The sequence below is a fragment of the Jatropha curcas genome, chromosome 1, assembly GCF_041381405.1.
Source record: "Jatropha curcas cultivar XTBG-Jc1 chromosome 1, XTBG_Jcur_1.0, whole genome shotgun sequence".
Classification (NCBI taxonomy): domain Eukaryota; kingdom Viridiplantae; phylum Streptophyta; class Magnoliopsida; order Malpighiales; family Euphorbiaceae; genus Jatropha; species Jatropha curcas.
Window position 1 is genome coordinate 25,501,314 of NC_143151.1, and position 16,166 is coordinate 25,517,479.

The 16,166-nt window shown below is 37.2% G+C and overlaps 1 protein-coding gene across 1 annotated transcript; it reads left to right on the plus strand.

Annotated features, from left to right (window-relative positions):
• Nucleotides 1–2,368: 2,368 nt before the first annotated feature.
• LOC105638499 (scopoletin glucosyltransferase) lies at nucleotides 2,369–4,062 on the plus strand. The gene has a single exon (XM_012222308.4). It carries the CDS (start codon nucleotides 2,539–2,541, stop codon nucleotides 4,003–4,005), a length of 1,467 nt encoding a protein of 488 aa, XP_012077698.3. The 5' UTR covers nucleotides 2,369–2,538; the 3' UTR covers nucleotides 4,006–4,062.
• Nucleotides 4,063–16,166: the final 12,104 nt, after the last annotated feature.

Here is a 16,166-nt window from a genome sequence, read left to right on the forward strand (position 1 = left end):
ACATCTTGTCTGTTCTGGAAAAATTCAACCTTATACACTTGCTCGAAATTGTTCACCGGTTACTCATTTGGGCTTTGCAGATGATCTGTTGATTTTCATAAGGGGGGATATGAGAAGTGTCGCTAATTTTAAAAACTTTCTCCTTAATTATCAAGCTGTTTCGGGCCAGTTGATTAACTTTGAAAAATGCTCTTTCTATTGTTCGAAAAAATTGAGGTCCCTGACCGTCTCAAGAATTGAAGCAGCTCTCTCAATTAAAAAGAAATGCCTCCCTTTCACATATCTCGGTGCCCCAATTTACCAAGGTATTAATCGTACCTCATATTGCAGTGAATTGATTAAAAAGATCTCTGCTAAGCTTATGGGATGGTCTAAGACAATTTTATCAATGGCTGGCAGATTGGTCTTAATTAAGCATGTTTTGAGTTCAATCCCCATACATATTATGGGTGCAATGAAGCTTCCGGCTCGTGTTATTGGTATTTTGGAGACTCAAATGGCAGACTTTTTATGGGGTAAAACAGATTCAAAACATAAGCATCATTGGATTAAATTCCAGCAGCTTTGTTTTCCTACTGCTGAGGGCGGCTTGGGTCTGCGATCCCTCTCTTCCATTCAACATGCTTACTCAGTCAAACTTTGGTTCTCTTATATGAAGCGTGATTCGTTATGGTCAGATTACATGTTTCAGCGGTATCACCGAAAAGGTTTTATGTCCTTTCAAGCGACCGATTCTTGCTCATGGAAACGCATTTGTCACGCTCATGAAGTGGCTTCGGAACTAAATAATTCTGCAGAGATTGTGTCACCTTCTTTTGCTATCATTCATGAGCATGTTCGAGTGCATAAAAGCAACACTTTGCTATTTAGCATGGTGTGGGACTCTTCTATCCCTCAAAAAATCTCGGCCTTTACTTGGAGGTTGCTCCTGGATGCTCTTCCTCTTCCTCATAAGTTGAACGTTATAGGGATTAATGGGCCTTATTGCTGTCCTCTATGCTCCTGTTCATTAGTCACCATTGATCATCTGTTTTTTCTTTGTCCTAAGGTTCTATGGGTATGGAATTTCTTTAGGCAATATTTGCTTTCCGGTGGCAATTCTACTTGTCGCACGCTGCGTCAAGAGTTGATAACATGGTATTTGATTTCTCGGCCACAAAGTACTGCAGGCCTCCTTCGCCGTCTGATTCCTCTAGTAATTATATGGCATGTATGGAAACTATACTGTAATTTTAGCTGGGGTGAAGGTGATGCAGGAACTCACTTACTTCAGCAGCACATTAGTAAATTTATTTATGATTGGGGAGTTGCTTGTTCACCTCACAAATTCACTAGAAATCCTGCCAATGCTTTAACCGACCTGCTGCCTGCTAGTTTTGGACAGAGGAATCATCGCAAACTCTCTTTGGTTTACTGGAGAAAGCCGACTACAACAGTTTATAAAATTAATGTGGATGCTTCCTTTTCCGTTTCTTCTTCTTCTGGCGGCGTAGTCATTCGGAATTCTAATGGGAATTTTGTGGCCGGCCACTCCTTTCTCCTCTCAGCAGTATCTCCATTTCAGGCAGAGCTTCAAGCTCTTCATGAAAGTATCAAATGGTGTACTCAAAGAATTCCGGCCCCTTTTCAAATAGAAGTGGATTCCTTGCAACTGGTTCAAATGTTACAACAATTTCATAATATTTTGTCAGACCACAAGATTCACTTTATCCAATCTTTCCTTTTATCCTCAAAGTCTTTCATCACACATATATACAGAGAGGGAAATCAGGTCGCTCACTCTCTTGCTACTCAGAGCAGAATTACTCACAACTCCTTAAGTTTTTTCTCTTTTGACTCTTTGCCTCGAACTACTAGAGCTCTCATTATTTCTGATTGTACTGGCTCTCCTTATTTGAGATATAAATAAACGTTTCCATTTTAAAAAAAAAAAAAAAAAAAAAAAAAAAAAAATAAAAAAAATAAAAACCATTTAGTGATAAGTGTATCTTCAAAGGATTTGGTCGGAAACTAAAAGTCAGGAACTGTCACTCAGACATAAATAAATAAACTTTAGCAAGGTGAGGGACCGGACCATCTTTCTAAAATGAACACAAGTGGACAAACCAACAAACTAACTTTCGTTTTCCACCACACTTTCAAACACTCGCTTTTCTCTTTGGGTGATTGAACAGAAAAGCAAAAATAGATGAAAATTTTGTATATTTCTTCTGTTGTGAAATCTGTACATTGGATTCTATTTATATTTAAAAATGTGTATTATATTCCTATTCTAGGACCTACCATATTGAATATTACCTCGTGTTACAAAATTACACCTATAAAATGGATTTGTTATATGGGTTAATGGTTAGTTGGGTTTGTTATATGGGTTTGGATTAAGTAAAATGGATATGGTATATGGGTTTAGTAGAAATAGAAAATGCGGTGTTTGTTGTGTTTGAGTTTTAGGGCTAGGGCGGCAGCTTCTTTGTGTTTGCTTGAGGCTCATGTTCGTTCAGTGATTGGATTGGGTCTATTAAATACTAACCTTTTCGTATGCATATTCCATCGCCTTCGTCTTTGGCTTCCAACTACCTAGCAATGTCAAGCGACATTTTTGTTGTTCCAGCCTTTGGTCAGGGCCACCTACTTCCTTGTATAGAGCTATGTAAGCACTTAGCGTCTCTTAATTTCAAAACCACCCTTTTAATTTTCTCTAATCTTTACTCCTCCATTCCCGTCTCTTTTATCCAGTACCCTTTAATTGAAGTTGCCCAAATACAATCTCCACCTCCTTCTTCACTACCCCCATTTCTTCGACTGAAAGAGGATAAAACCCGACTGGTTTCAGCACTTGAATCTCTCCTATCAACCCGAACTCATACAGATCTACCCGTTTGTGCCGTAGTTGATGTCGCTATAGTAATGGAGTGGACTGTCGAAATTTTCGGAAAATTCAAAGTGCCTACCATCGGATTTTTCACTTCTTCTGCATGCTCTGTTGCCGTGGAGCTCGCCACCTGGAAATACGGCGGCGATTTCCGTCTACTGCCAGGATTACTGGAGCGTATGGCTCTTACAGAATCAGATCTCAAACGACGTCCTGGTGGGCCTAACGGCGGCGGCGGCGGAAATTCATCGAGCCCAGGTGGGCCGAGAAAAATAGGCCCACCAAATCCTCTAGGAAGACCACAATGGGTAGATGACGTGGAGGAGTCGATAGCGTTGATGATAAACACTTGTGATGATCTTGAACGCCCTCTCATTCGTTACCTTGCAAATGAAGTGGGAAAACCGGTTTGGGGAGTCGGCCCACTTTTGCCCGAGTTATATTGGAAATCGGCTGGTTCTCTCGTTCGAGATGGTGAGATTAGGCCGAACCGAAAATCTAATGTCACTGAAGATGAGGTAATAAGTTGGTTAGACTCAAAGCCAAAAAAATCAGTGTTATACATATCATTTGGTACAGAATTAGGTCCAGAAATGGATGAATATCCTCATTTAGCTAATGCATTAGAAGAATGGACTGGACCATTCATATGGGTAATCCAACCGGGTCCAGGTAGACTAGGTCCGCCACGTCAACTTTCTGGTTCAGATGTCGAATTTCCTTCGGGTTTTCAAGAAAAAGTTGGGGAAAGAGGATTGATAATAAGTGGTTGGGCACCACAGTTGTTGATATTGAGTCACCCATCAACGGGTGGATTTTTGTCACACTGTGGATGGAATTCTACAATGGAAGCAATTGTGAGAGGTGTTCCTTTTCTGGCTTGGCCTATTCTAGATGACCAAGTTGAGAATGCAAAACTAGTGGTGAATCATATGAAGATAGGTTATATTGTTAGTGATGTGGATTGGATTACAAAGGACAATCTTACGAAGGGGATAGAAAGGCTAATGGGAGATGAAGAAATGAAAGGAAGAGCTGCTATTATTTGCTCTAAATTTAAAGATGGCTTTCCATCAACTTCATTGGGTTCTTTGGATGCTTTTAAGAATTTTATAAACCAAAGAATTGGTTAACTTGTAAATTTAAGTTAATGCAGATCAAAATTAAATAAAATGAGAATTTATGCTTTACTGCTCCGCTTATCTTTTGATGATTGATTGCAATATCGAGAATTAATTAAAAATATTAAAATTTTACGTTAAGATCATAAAAAATATTAATATAATAGAAATTTTATAGTTTATAAATTTTATTGATAAATACAAGAAGAATGTAAAATATATATATTATGAAAGTTGTCGGTGGAGCTGCTTGGTTGGTAGTAAATGGCGGTGGCTGGTGGTAACGACTATGATAATTAATAAATTAAAAAATATAAATACATCAAGTTTTTCGATGTCCGAAAATGTTTTATTTTCTTGAAAATGTAAAATTATTTTCGTATAAAAATGAATTAATTTTTATTGATAAAAAAATATTTTACATTAATTTATTTTTTAAAATATTTTAAATAATAAAAAAATTATAAAAAATATTTTTTTACAAATTATTTTTGAAAAATAACGAACCGAATAAAAATTTTTAACCACTCGTTTTGAGTTATTGGGCTACAGCCTTTCACAGTACAGGGTAATATGGATTATTCTGTCGTTTTTTTATAAATTATTCTGTTGTCTTTTAATTCAATCTATTGCTCACTTCAGTTTCTTGATCTTCTCTCCAAATTACAAGTCCTTGTACTTCTCAAAGCCCACTTCACCCAGAGCCGTAAATTTCATTGTTGTCTTTGATTTCACATTTTTTTAAACCGCCAAATAAAGATTTAATTTGATTATTGGAAGCATTCAATTTTTTTTACGAATACCTTATCATTTGTTTCATTTACAAATGGACACAGTATTAAGTTATATATATTTTCGATTTGATTTGGTTTGGTTTTGACAATTTTGATTTCAGAATCATTAAACCAAATCGATGACTTGTTCTTTAATTTTCCAAATAAAACCAAAGAATGGAGAATGTGACCAAAAATCAAGCCCCTTCATCATAAAATTTTTAAAATCACAATCTTTATCAGTTTGAGTAGATTAGAAAATTTGAGTCGGTTTATAAACATTTTTACTCATTATGATTCTTTTTTATTTATTTTTTTCATTGTACTCTCTTTGAGTCTGTTCTTACTGTTTCCGGTCGAAACTTAAACTTTTGATAGAATTATAATTAAAATAATAAAAATATAAAACTATTTTCCAATATGATATTTCCTTCAAACTATTTACAAGAATAATGTGAAATTTTGTTAGGTCTTTAACAAAAAAAAAACTGTCAACGCAAGAAACAAATTTATAGTAAAAAGAATAAAATAACATATGTATATTGAATCTGTCAACCTGGCGGATGAATTAGGTTGGAGTTGGACAGTGTAAAATTAAAAGCACAGTATACTGAATCCAGGAGTTTGGTTGAACTAATTCAAGCAACTAACCGGCAGTAAATTGTAAGTGTTTGACAAAGTTTTAAATTATGTATTTAGTTCAACTGATAGCCAAGTAGGTTGTAAGTGTTTGGTACATTTTTAATTAACACTTAATAGTTGATAAAAGTCTCTATTGATTCCATCAGCTAGATTTTGAAGCCTTTGTATTTCTTTATATTAGTGTTAGAACTCGTGCGATATACAGAGCAATATTAAACGATGAAAATAATTTTTTATTACATTATTTAAAAATAACAAAATTGTATCATAAAATTATCGTGAAATACAATACAAAATTATATTTCATTGAGATATGCTAAAAAAAAATTACAATGTTAATATGTGTCTTCTTAAGTATCCTGCGAATCTTTTTATCAAAATATGCAATGACAAAAGTCATGCATGGCATGACCTAGTAGTGTCAAAATGGGTTGGTGTGTCAGGTTCAATACGGATTCGCTTAACACGCGACATGATTAGGGTCAACATGAACACGTACAAAAATTATGGAGGTAACACGAACACAACACGTTTAACCCGTCTAATATCATAAATAGTTTAAGTGGGTCATATTGACCCATATATAACTCTTGTAACCCGCTTAATTATCATAAACAGGTTAAGTGGATCGTGTTGACCTGCATATGATCCACTTAACCTGCTCATAATATTTTTAAATTTTAACCTATTTTATTTCAATCATATTTAAAAATAAATTTTCATACATAAAATACATAAATTCTCCAACATTCATAACTAAAATAAAAAAGTAATACAATAACAAAATTTAAATAGGTTTTAGTTGAGTATTTATATCTACGACTAAAATTACCTCGTTACTCTTAAATAAACAGCTCACTCGCATAAGCCGAGTGTCAATCCGCGACACGACATATTTATATTCGTGTCATAAATGGGTGAATTTGTTTATGAAACGAACCCGTTTAACCTCAACTCTAACCTATTTATTTTGTGTGTTAGTCGTATTCGCATGTCATGATCCATTTTGACATCTCTAGTATAACTTGCATAAAAAAATGCACGCACACTATTAATGCATTTTTCAATTGTGATAATAATTTTAAGAATTTAACTAATTATATTGAAACAAGAAATTAAATATTTTTTATTTTATATTTATGATTTATTATAAACTATTTATTTTTTTGAAATATTAATGTATAATACTTATTTAGAGTGTATAATGTCCTACCTTTTAAAAAATTATCGTATCGCGTATGTTTCTATATCTTATGTCCCATGTCTGTGCAATTTAGTTCTTGGTACATGAGACTACTCCATATACTAATCTAATCAATGAAGTTTTTTTATTACCCAGAAAAAACGAAATGTTTTTTTTTTAATTTATTTTTGTATCTTTTTTTATTAATGAATGATCAGAAAATATAAGAAGGAACTAATTTTTTTTCGAAAAAAATTTTGTTACTTATTTTTTTGGATATAAAAGAAAAATAAAATTAATAGAGGAAAGAAAATGCAGAGATTAAAGAGTTGGGATTAGAAACCAATTCTTCCAATAATCAATCTTCGTCAAACCATAACTCTAAATGAGAGGAAGAGTTTATTAGATTAAACAACTCATGAACAGGGAATAAAAGGAATTAGATATGGCTGATTCCTTATTTTCTTACAATTATGTTAAATAACTGTTCTTCTTGCATTTAACAATTTGAGATATTTGACTGTCATTTAAGATAGACTTCTCTACTTTTATATATTATGATATAGATTTGAACTTAGTAATCTCATAAAATAATCGCTAATAAAATTATTTTTTTCAATTAATATTTTTTATTATAATTCTATTTATAATTATTTTAAAAATAAATTATTATTAAATATTATTTTATAAAATTTAATTAATATTTTTATTTATATAATACATTAAAATAAAATAACATATTCACTTTAAATTATAAATTTCTGGTTGCTAATTAGTGTGTCGCGTTCTGCGCGGTTGGCGGCCTAAAATCATAAGTGCAAGGTGTGTGTGTGTATATATATAAAATAATATCTGAAAACTATTATTTACTTAATGATCATTTTATATTTTAACAACGACCACTGTTAAAATTTTATCAAATACAAATATTTATTAGCCACCAAATATCAGCTGGTATAAACAACTAAATCAAATATATGGACCCATATAAGTAAACGGATTCAATGTAAAAATTTTATAAGAACTTATCTTTTTGATATTTAAAAAATAAAATAAAGAATTCTCTGAATGTTTCACGGTTAAAAATGGATTCGTGATAAAAAAGGTTAAATCTGTCTCTAAACGTGACAGATTTAATTCAAATAATTAAAAGAAAAAATGAAATAAAGCTTAAAAAAAATTTTTCTTTTTACAATATTTGTTCCAATAAGTTTTGAATTTTAATTTGGCTTAATGATAAAAAAAATTTGAACTTTGTTCTTTATTTCAATTTTGGCTGATTTTTCTAATTTCATCAACTGTACGCTGACTTAATATTTTGTAGGAATTATAACCTTCGGTCCAAGAACCATTAGAAATTTTTACAACGCAAACTAAAAGGATCACTTGCAGAAGAAAAGAATCAAGATTAATAAAAAACAATAATGGAGGGGTGGTTTGAGAAGTGCTTGCCTATGGAAGTTTCTTTCAACATGAATAAAAAAAGGACGAGGTTAACCTTTTTTTTTTTATACTTTTTAAAAGGAAGAAGTTAACTCTTTAATTTTTTTTTTTTGATAGTAAAGGAGATCATAATATTATAATGAATCATGAACAATAAGATCGTCAATACATTGGGGAGTCGTGTCCCATGAATGGAAATAAGGATGTAAACATGCCACACGAGCAAGAGCATGTGCAGGCTCGTTGACTTGCCTCCTAACCCAAATTAATTCACAAGATGGAATTTGAGAAAGCAATTGTTTAATCTCTTCTAACACTGGTGCCCAATCTGAATAAGGTTCAAAACCAGCCGTGACCGCTTGAAACAGTCGCAGGCAATCTGTTTCCAGTAGAACGCTACCAAATGATCTCGTGAGCAACTAAGACAATACTTCCCTCAGATCGATGGCCTCTGCGATATGTGGTTGTAGCACCCCAGCAAAATGACCTGTGCAAGCTGCCAAAAACTGTCCAACTTCATTCCGGACAAGGCTAGCATATGATGAAAGACCCTCAGTTGTGTGGACAGCTGCATCGAAGTTACACTTTACAACCCCAGTCGGAGGGAGAGCCCATGTTAGAACTGAAGCCGATGGAAAGAGGAATTGCGTCGACTAATCTGCGCATTCTTCCATTCTCTAAGGAAGTTAGTCGCTACCATGACAATGTTGTAAGGATGAACATCACTTTGCTGCCAAACCCGACGATTTCTGTCAAGCCAGATAAAGTAGCACATCACACTAACTAACAAGCAATGCTCATTGCTGTGTCGATTAATAAACCCCAACAATATATCATTAAACCCAACGACAGATCCATCCAATGGAATCCTTGCTAAAGTCCAACACAGTCGAGCTTTCTCACAAACGAATAGCATGTGCATTATTGTCTATGTTTTGCTGCAAAATGGGCAATGGTCATCCTCTATGATTCGCTTGCCAAAAAGTATAGATTTAATTCGCAAAATATTATGACATGCCCTCCATAACCAGTGCTTAACCTTCAGTGGGGCTTCTATTTGCCATATTTTAGCCCAAATTGGCGAAGTTATGTTTACTTCAGGCGCCACAAAATTAGGTAGGACAAGTTTATATCCTGACTTAACAAGGTATTTTCTTGAACTAGAGAAGTTCCATATTAGTTTATCTGCCAGGGTAGCTCGAGTAAAAGGGATGGAGAGAACCCACGATACCTCCTCTGGACTAAACAGTGCATCTATTAAATCCACATTCCAACCATTAAACAGCTTAAGATCTCCAATTGATGCATTCTCAAAGCCAAGAACAACAGGGCTATGTGGGTAAAAATCATGATCGTTTGGTAGCCACGGCGCATGTCAGATATTGATGTTTGAACCGTTCCCAATTCTCCACCTATACCCTCTTTTTAGAAATGACTTAGCTGAGACCATGCTCCTACATATAAGGTTGGGATTATGCCCTAGAGGCGCATCCAAAACATTCCCCCCCCCCTCGGAAAATATTTTGCTCTGAGAATAGAACATGGAAGAGTATTTGGCTCAATGATAAGTCGCCAAATCTGTTTACCAACTAGGGCAATATTAAAAGAGTATAAGTGTCTGAAGCCAAGGCCTCCCATAGCCTTTTCAACACACATTCGATCCCAACATAGCCAAGGAATTCCTTTACCTTTTGAGCCCTGTGTACCCCACCAAAAGGAGTTCATAATTCTTTGCAATTCTTCACATGAGGAGGAAGGAAGAAGGAAAGTGCTCATGCAGTAGGATGGAATCACCTGAGCTACTGTTTTAATCATTACTTCCTTTCCTGCCCTGGAAAGAAATCTATGACTCTATAGAAAAATGGCCTTTCTCAGTCTATCTCAAAGAAAAGAAAAGACTGCCTTCTTGTTACGTCCGACTAAGGAAGGTAGTCTGAGATATCTGCCATGGTTTAAGGGTTGAGAGACCTGCAAGATATTGATAATCTGCTCTTTAACCGAGACATCCACATTAGACTGAAAAAAACCCCTGATTTCTGCAAATTCACACCCTGTCCTGATGCTGCTTCATACCATCTTAAGATAATTGCAACCGTTGAAGCTTGGTCTACCTTAGCTTTAAAGAAAAATAGACTATCATCAGCAAACAAGAGGTGAGAGAGCCTCAGAGTAGCTCTACAAATTCAACCCCCATGAATTGACCCCACAACCTCTACATGCGTAAATAAAGCTGAAAGTCCCTCAGAACACAGAAGAAATAAGTACGGAGATAGAGGGCAGCCTTGTCTCAACCCACGAGATGGAATAATAGGACCAACAGTTTAACCATTAATAAGCACATGATACCTGACCGACGTAACACACATCAAACTCAACTGAATAAACTCTGCACAAAACCCAAGTCTTATCATTATAGCTTCTAGATAAGACCAGTCAACACGGTCATATGCCTTACTGATATCAATCTTCAGGGCCACTGTCTGTTCTTGACTCCTCCCCCAACTTTTCATGGAATGAATTGTTTCAAAGGCAAGAATGACATTGTCTGTAATTAGCCTCCCAGGAACAAAAGCTGACTGAGATGGGGAAACGATTTTTCCTAAGACATGCTTTAGCCGATTAGCTAAGACCTTTGCCACAATCTTATACAAGACATTACATAAAGAAATTGGCAGCAGATCTTTCACAAACTCAGGATTATCAATTTTTGGAATTAGGACAATATTAGTCTCATTCAACAATTCAGGAAAAGAGCCATGTGCAATCCACCATTTACAGCTGGTAATAACATCTGAACCCACAACTGACCAATATTTTTGAAAGAAGCATGGGTTAAACCCGTCAGGGCCAGGACTGTTATCCGGGTACTGAAAGGCCGCCATCCGAAACTCCTCATCAAGAAAAGGGGCCATAAGACTATCATTATCAGACTCAGAGACTCGAGAATTGACATGTGCAAGAACAAAGCTAAACTAAGCATGTAACATCCTACTGAATCGAATCGTTGCATAGAGTCGAGTCGAGTTGAGCCGAACAAGAACCCGGTTCAAGCCATTTAAATCCAGAGTGGGGTAGAATGGGATGTAACTTAAATAAGTAAAAGAAGTGGACTTACTTGAATGACACAAAAAGATCAAAGTATAAGGAGTAGGACTTACTTGCACTAAAATATAAAGTTTAGGTATTAAAATGTAACATATGGAAAATATAGGTACTATTTGGTAATTTTTAACACACAATCAAAGATAAATTTGGACTACACGAGACTTCCATTTCAGTTTGCCTTCTTCATTTTCTTCATCTTCATCTTCAACGTCTTCTTCATCTTCATCTTCCTCTTCATCTCCTTTCATCTTTCTCTTCATCTCCTTCCTTTCTCCATCCATTTTCATGTGATTTAAACACTAAATTCAACCTAGAACTCTATCCAAGTAAGTAGCCCTTCTTGATTTTCATACTTTTGTGATTTTTATAGGAGGATGTCACAGGAAGGTGAAAGCGAGTCACACGCCTCCAGAGCTGTGGAGGGTGAGGCTCCAGTAGCACCAGGTCAAGAGGTGCTGTTAAAGCAACTTGCAGATACGTTTAGACAGATTGCAGGGGTGGTACCTCAGGCATCAGTAGTAGTAGACAGAGAAAGAAAGTCCCCACTAGAAAAGCTTAGAAAATATGGTGCAAAAGAATTCAGAGCTAGCAAGGACGATAATCCCGAAACAGCTGAGTATTGGTTAGATGGTACTTTAAGAGTCCTGGAGCAATTACAGTGTACACTAGAGGACAAGTTGATTTGTGCCACGTCATTACTGATAGAGGAGGCATACACATGGTGGACTACTGTTCAACAGAGAGTACCAGCAGAGCAGCGTACCTGGCAATTCTTTTTGGATGAATTCAAGAAAAAGTTCATCACAGAGGCTTATCTTGATGCTAGAAGGAAGGAATTCTTATACCTGAGACAGAACAAAATGTCAGTTGCAGAATACGAAAGAGAATTCACCAGACTCAGCAGGTATGGTGACCGGATAGTGGCTACAGAGGCAGAGAGGTGTAAAAAGTTTCAGGAGGGCCTGAACGATGAGATTCAGATGGGAGTGGTAGCTTCCAGATTCAGAGAGTTCTCAGCTTTGGTAGAGGCAGCTCAGGAGATAGAGCGAATTCAGGCCAGTCAACGTACCAGACGCCAGCGGTCTCAGCAGAAGAGAGATCAGACTCAGAGTGCACCCAGTACATATCAGTCGGAGAGCAAGAGATTCAGAGGTGGTAGTACTTCAGCTGGTCCTAGGCATCCTTTTAGCCACGGCACAGCTAGGGGTGCTCATGCGCCAGCGGCATCAGTTGTGGCTAGTTCTGCCGGTGGTGGTCGAGGTTCAGGCAGAGGAGCTAGTAGAGGCACCAGTAGAGGCACAGGGTCCGATGGTTATACTTTTCCACCTTGTGAGCATTGTGGCAGACGGCATGGTGGAGATTGTTGGATGGTGACAGGTAGATGCATGATATGTGGAGCATCAGACCATCAGAGGAGGGACTGTCCTAAGAGGGCAGAAGTTTCTACACAGTTCATAGCAGGCAGAGGTAGAGGTCGGAGTAGAGGTGAGAGCTCCGGAGGGCAGAGACAGCAGTCAGAGACTGTGGACAGACCTGATACCAGAGTTCCAGCCAGGGTCTATGCTATGCGAGCCAAGGAAGATTAGGAAGCTCCAGATGTCATAGTTGGTGCGTTTTCTTTATTTGATCATACAGTTTATGCTTTAATTGATCCTGGATCATCACATTCATACATTAGCGTACCTAAACACTGGGTTAAAGGGTTAGCAATTGAGCATGTGAGTCAGGGTATTTTGGTTACTAATCCATTAGGAGATACAGTAAAAACTCATATAGTAGTCAAAGGGTGTCCAATTGTTATTCATGGAAAGGAGTTTCCAGGAGATCTTATGGAGTTACCATTCAGAGAATTTGATGTTATTCTGGGTATGGATTGGCTATCTAGACATCAGGCTATAGTTGATTGTGCAAAGAAAAGGGTGACATTATATACAGCAGCAGGGGAAGAGATTACAGTCGTCGGGAAGCGACGAGATTTTCTGGGTAATGTGATATCAGCCATGGCAGCAAAGAGATTAATTCAGAAGGGTTGTGAAGCATACTTAGTTTGTGCATTGAAAGCAGAGAAAGAAAAGTTAAAAGTGCAAGACATACCAACAGTATGTGATTATCCAAACGTATTTCCAGAAGAGTTACCAGGGTTACCACCAAGGAGGGAAGTGGAGTTTACCATAGATGTCTATCCTGGAGCAGCACCAGTATCAATTGCACCTTACAGAATGGCACCAGTAGAGCTAAAAGAGTTAAAGCTTCAGCTACAGGAGTTATTAGACAAAGGCTTTATTCGCCCCAGTGTATCACCTTGGGGAGCACCAGTGTTATTCGTAAAGAAGAAAGATGGATCACTCAGACTGTGTATTGATTATAGACAGCTGAACAAGCTGACAATCAAGAATAAGTATCCATTGCCTCGAATCGACGATTTGTTTGATCAGCTAAAGGGTGCAGGCATGTTTTCTAAGATCGATCTCAGGTCGGGATACCATCAGTTGCGGATAAAGGAAGAAGATATCTCCAAGACAGCATTCAGGACCCGATATGGTCACTATGAATTTTTAGTAATGCCATTCGGTCTCACTAATGCACCGGCGGTTTTCATGGATCTTATGAACCGCGTGTTTCATTCATATCTAGATCAGTTCGTGGTGGTGTTTATAGATGACATTTTGGTCTACTCCAGAGACAGGGTTGAACATGATAAACATTTGCGGATTGTACTTCAGACACTGAGGGATAAACAGCTGTATGCCAAGCTCAGTAAGTGTGAGTTTTGGCTGGAAGAAGTTTCTTTCTTAGGACATGTGGTGTCATCAGAGGGTATCAGAGTGGATCCTAAGAAGATTGAAGCTATTATTGATTGGAGACCACCCAGGAATGTTACAGAAGTTCGAAGTTTTCTGGGTTTAGCCGGCTATTACAGAAAGTTCGTAAAGGGATTCTCCATCATTGCATCACCTTTAACAAGATTATTGAAGAAAGAGGTTGTATTCCAATGGGATGATAGGTGTCAGCAGAGTTTTGAAACTTTGAAGAAAAAGTTGACTGAAGCACCAGTGTTGACCCAACCAGTGTCATGTAAAGAATTTGAGATTTACAGTGATGCCTCTCATACTGGGTTAGGATGTGTACTCATGCAAGACAGTAAAGTGGTAGCTTATGTCTCCAGACAATTGAAGCCACATGAATTGAATTATCCAACCCATGATTTAGAACTGGCAGCCATTATTCTAGCGTTCAAAGTATGGAGGCATTATCTATACGGTGAAAAGTGTTACATTTACACTGATCATCAGAGTTTAAAGTATTTACCGACACAGAAAGACTTGAATTCAAGACAACGGAAGTGGATGCAGATTCTGGCTAATTATGATTATGTCATTAATTACCATCCGGGTAAAGCTAATATGGTAGCTGATGCCCTTAGTCGAAAACCATTGTATGCTTTGAGAGCAATGAGAATCAACATGGAGTTGCAACAGCAGGGAGCTATTCTAGCACAAATGCAAGTACAACCATCTTGGGTTCAGGAAGTTGCAGAAGCACAGAAGAAAGATGAGCACATAGCACTATGGGTTAAACAAGTATAGGAAGACCATGGTGGGAAATTCAAAGTGGATAACAGTGGAGTATTGTTCTATGAAGACAGAGTTGTTGTACCACAAGGGGAAATCAGACAGAAGATTCTGCATGAAGCTCATAACAGTCCATATACAATGCATCCAGGCAGTACTAAGATGTATCAAGATTTGAAGAAAGGCTATTGGTGGCCAGGCATGAAGAAAGACATTGGAAACTTCGTAACAAGATGTTTGACATGTCAACAAGTAAAAGCAGAACATCAATTGCCAGCTGGGTTGCTTCATCCAATAACAGTTCCAACATGGAAATGGGATCAGATCACGATGGATTTTGTTACCGGATTACCTCAGACGCAGCGGAAGCATGATGCAGTATGGGTAATTGTTGACAGATTAACCAAGTCTGCGCACTTTCTACCAGTCAGGATGGACTATTCTCTGGACAAGTTAGCAGAAATCTATGTTAGAGAAATCGTTCGACTACATGGAGTTCCATCATCCATTATATCGGATCGTGATCCAAGGTTTACATCGAAGTTCTGGGGTAAACTGCAAGACGCATTAGGAACGAAACTACATTTCAGCACTGCCTTTCATCCTCAGACAGATGGCCAGTCAGAGAGAGTAATTCAAATCTTGGAAGACATGATGAGATCATGTGTTATAGAATTTGAAGGCAGTTGGGACAGATATGTACATCTCATGGAATTTGCCTACAACAATAGCTATCAATCGAGCATCAAGATGGCACCATATGAAGCGTTGTATGGCAGAAAATGCAGGACACCTGTATATTGGACAGAACTTAGTGAGAAGAAGATTTTGGGTCCAGATTTGGTTAGAGAAACAGAAGAGGAAGTGGAAATCATCAGAAAACGGCTGAAGGAAGCAAGTGATCGACAGAAGTCCTATGCTGATTTAAAGAGAAAGGACATTGAGTATACGGTCGGTGATAAAGTATTTCTAAAAGTGTCACCATGGAAAAAGATCCTAAGGTTTGGAAGAAAGGGTAAGCTTAGTCCTAGGTTCATTGGTCCATACGAGATTCTTGAACGTGTAGGACCATTAGCCTATCGCCTAGCGTTACCTTCGACATTAGATCGAATTCATAATGTCTTTCATGTATCAATGTTAAGGAGATACAGATCCGACCCATCACACGTGTTATCAGCAGAAGAGATTGAAATTCAACCAGATCTCACTTATGAAGAAGAACCAGTTCAGATCCTAGCCAGAGAAATTAAAGAATTGCGAAACAAGAAAATAGCATTGGTCAAAGTTCTTTGGAGGAATCATAAAACAGAAGAAGCAACTTGGGAATCTGAAGAAATCATGCGACAACAGTATCCGCATTTGTTCACAACAGGTAAACTTCGGGACGAAGTTTTTTATTTAGAAGGGTAGAACTGTAACATCCTACTGAATCGAATCGTTGCATAGAGTCGAGTC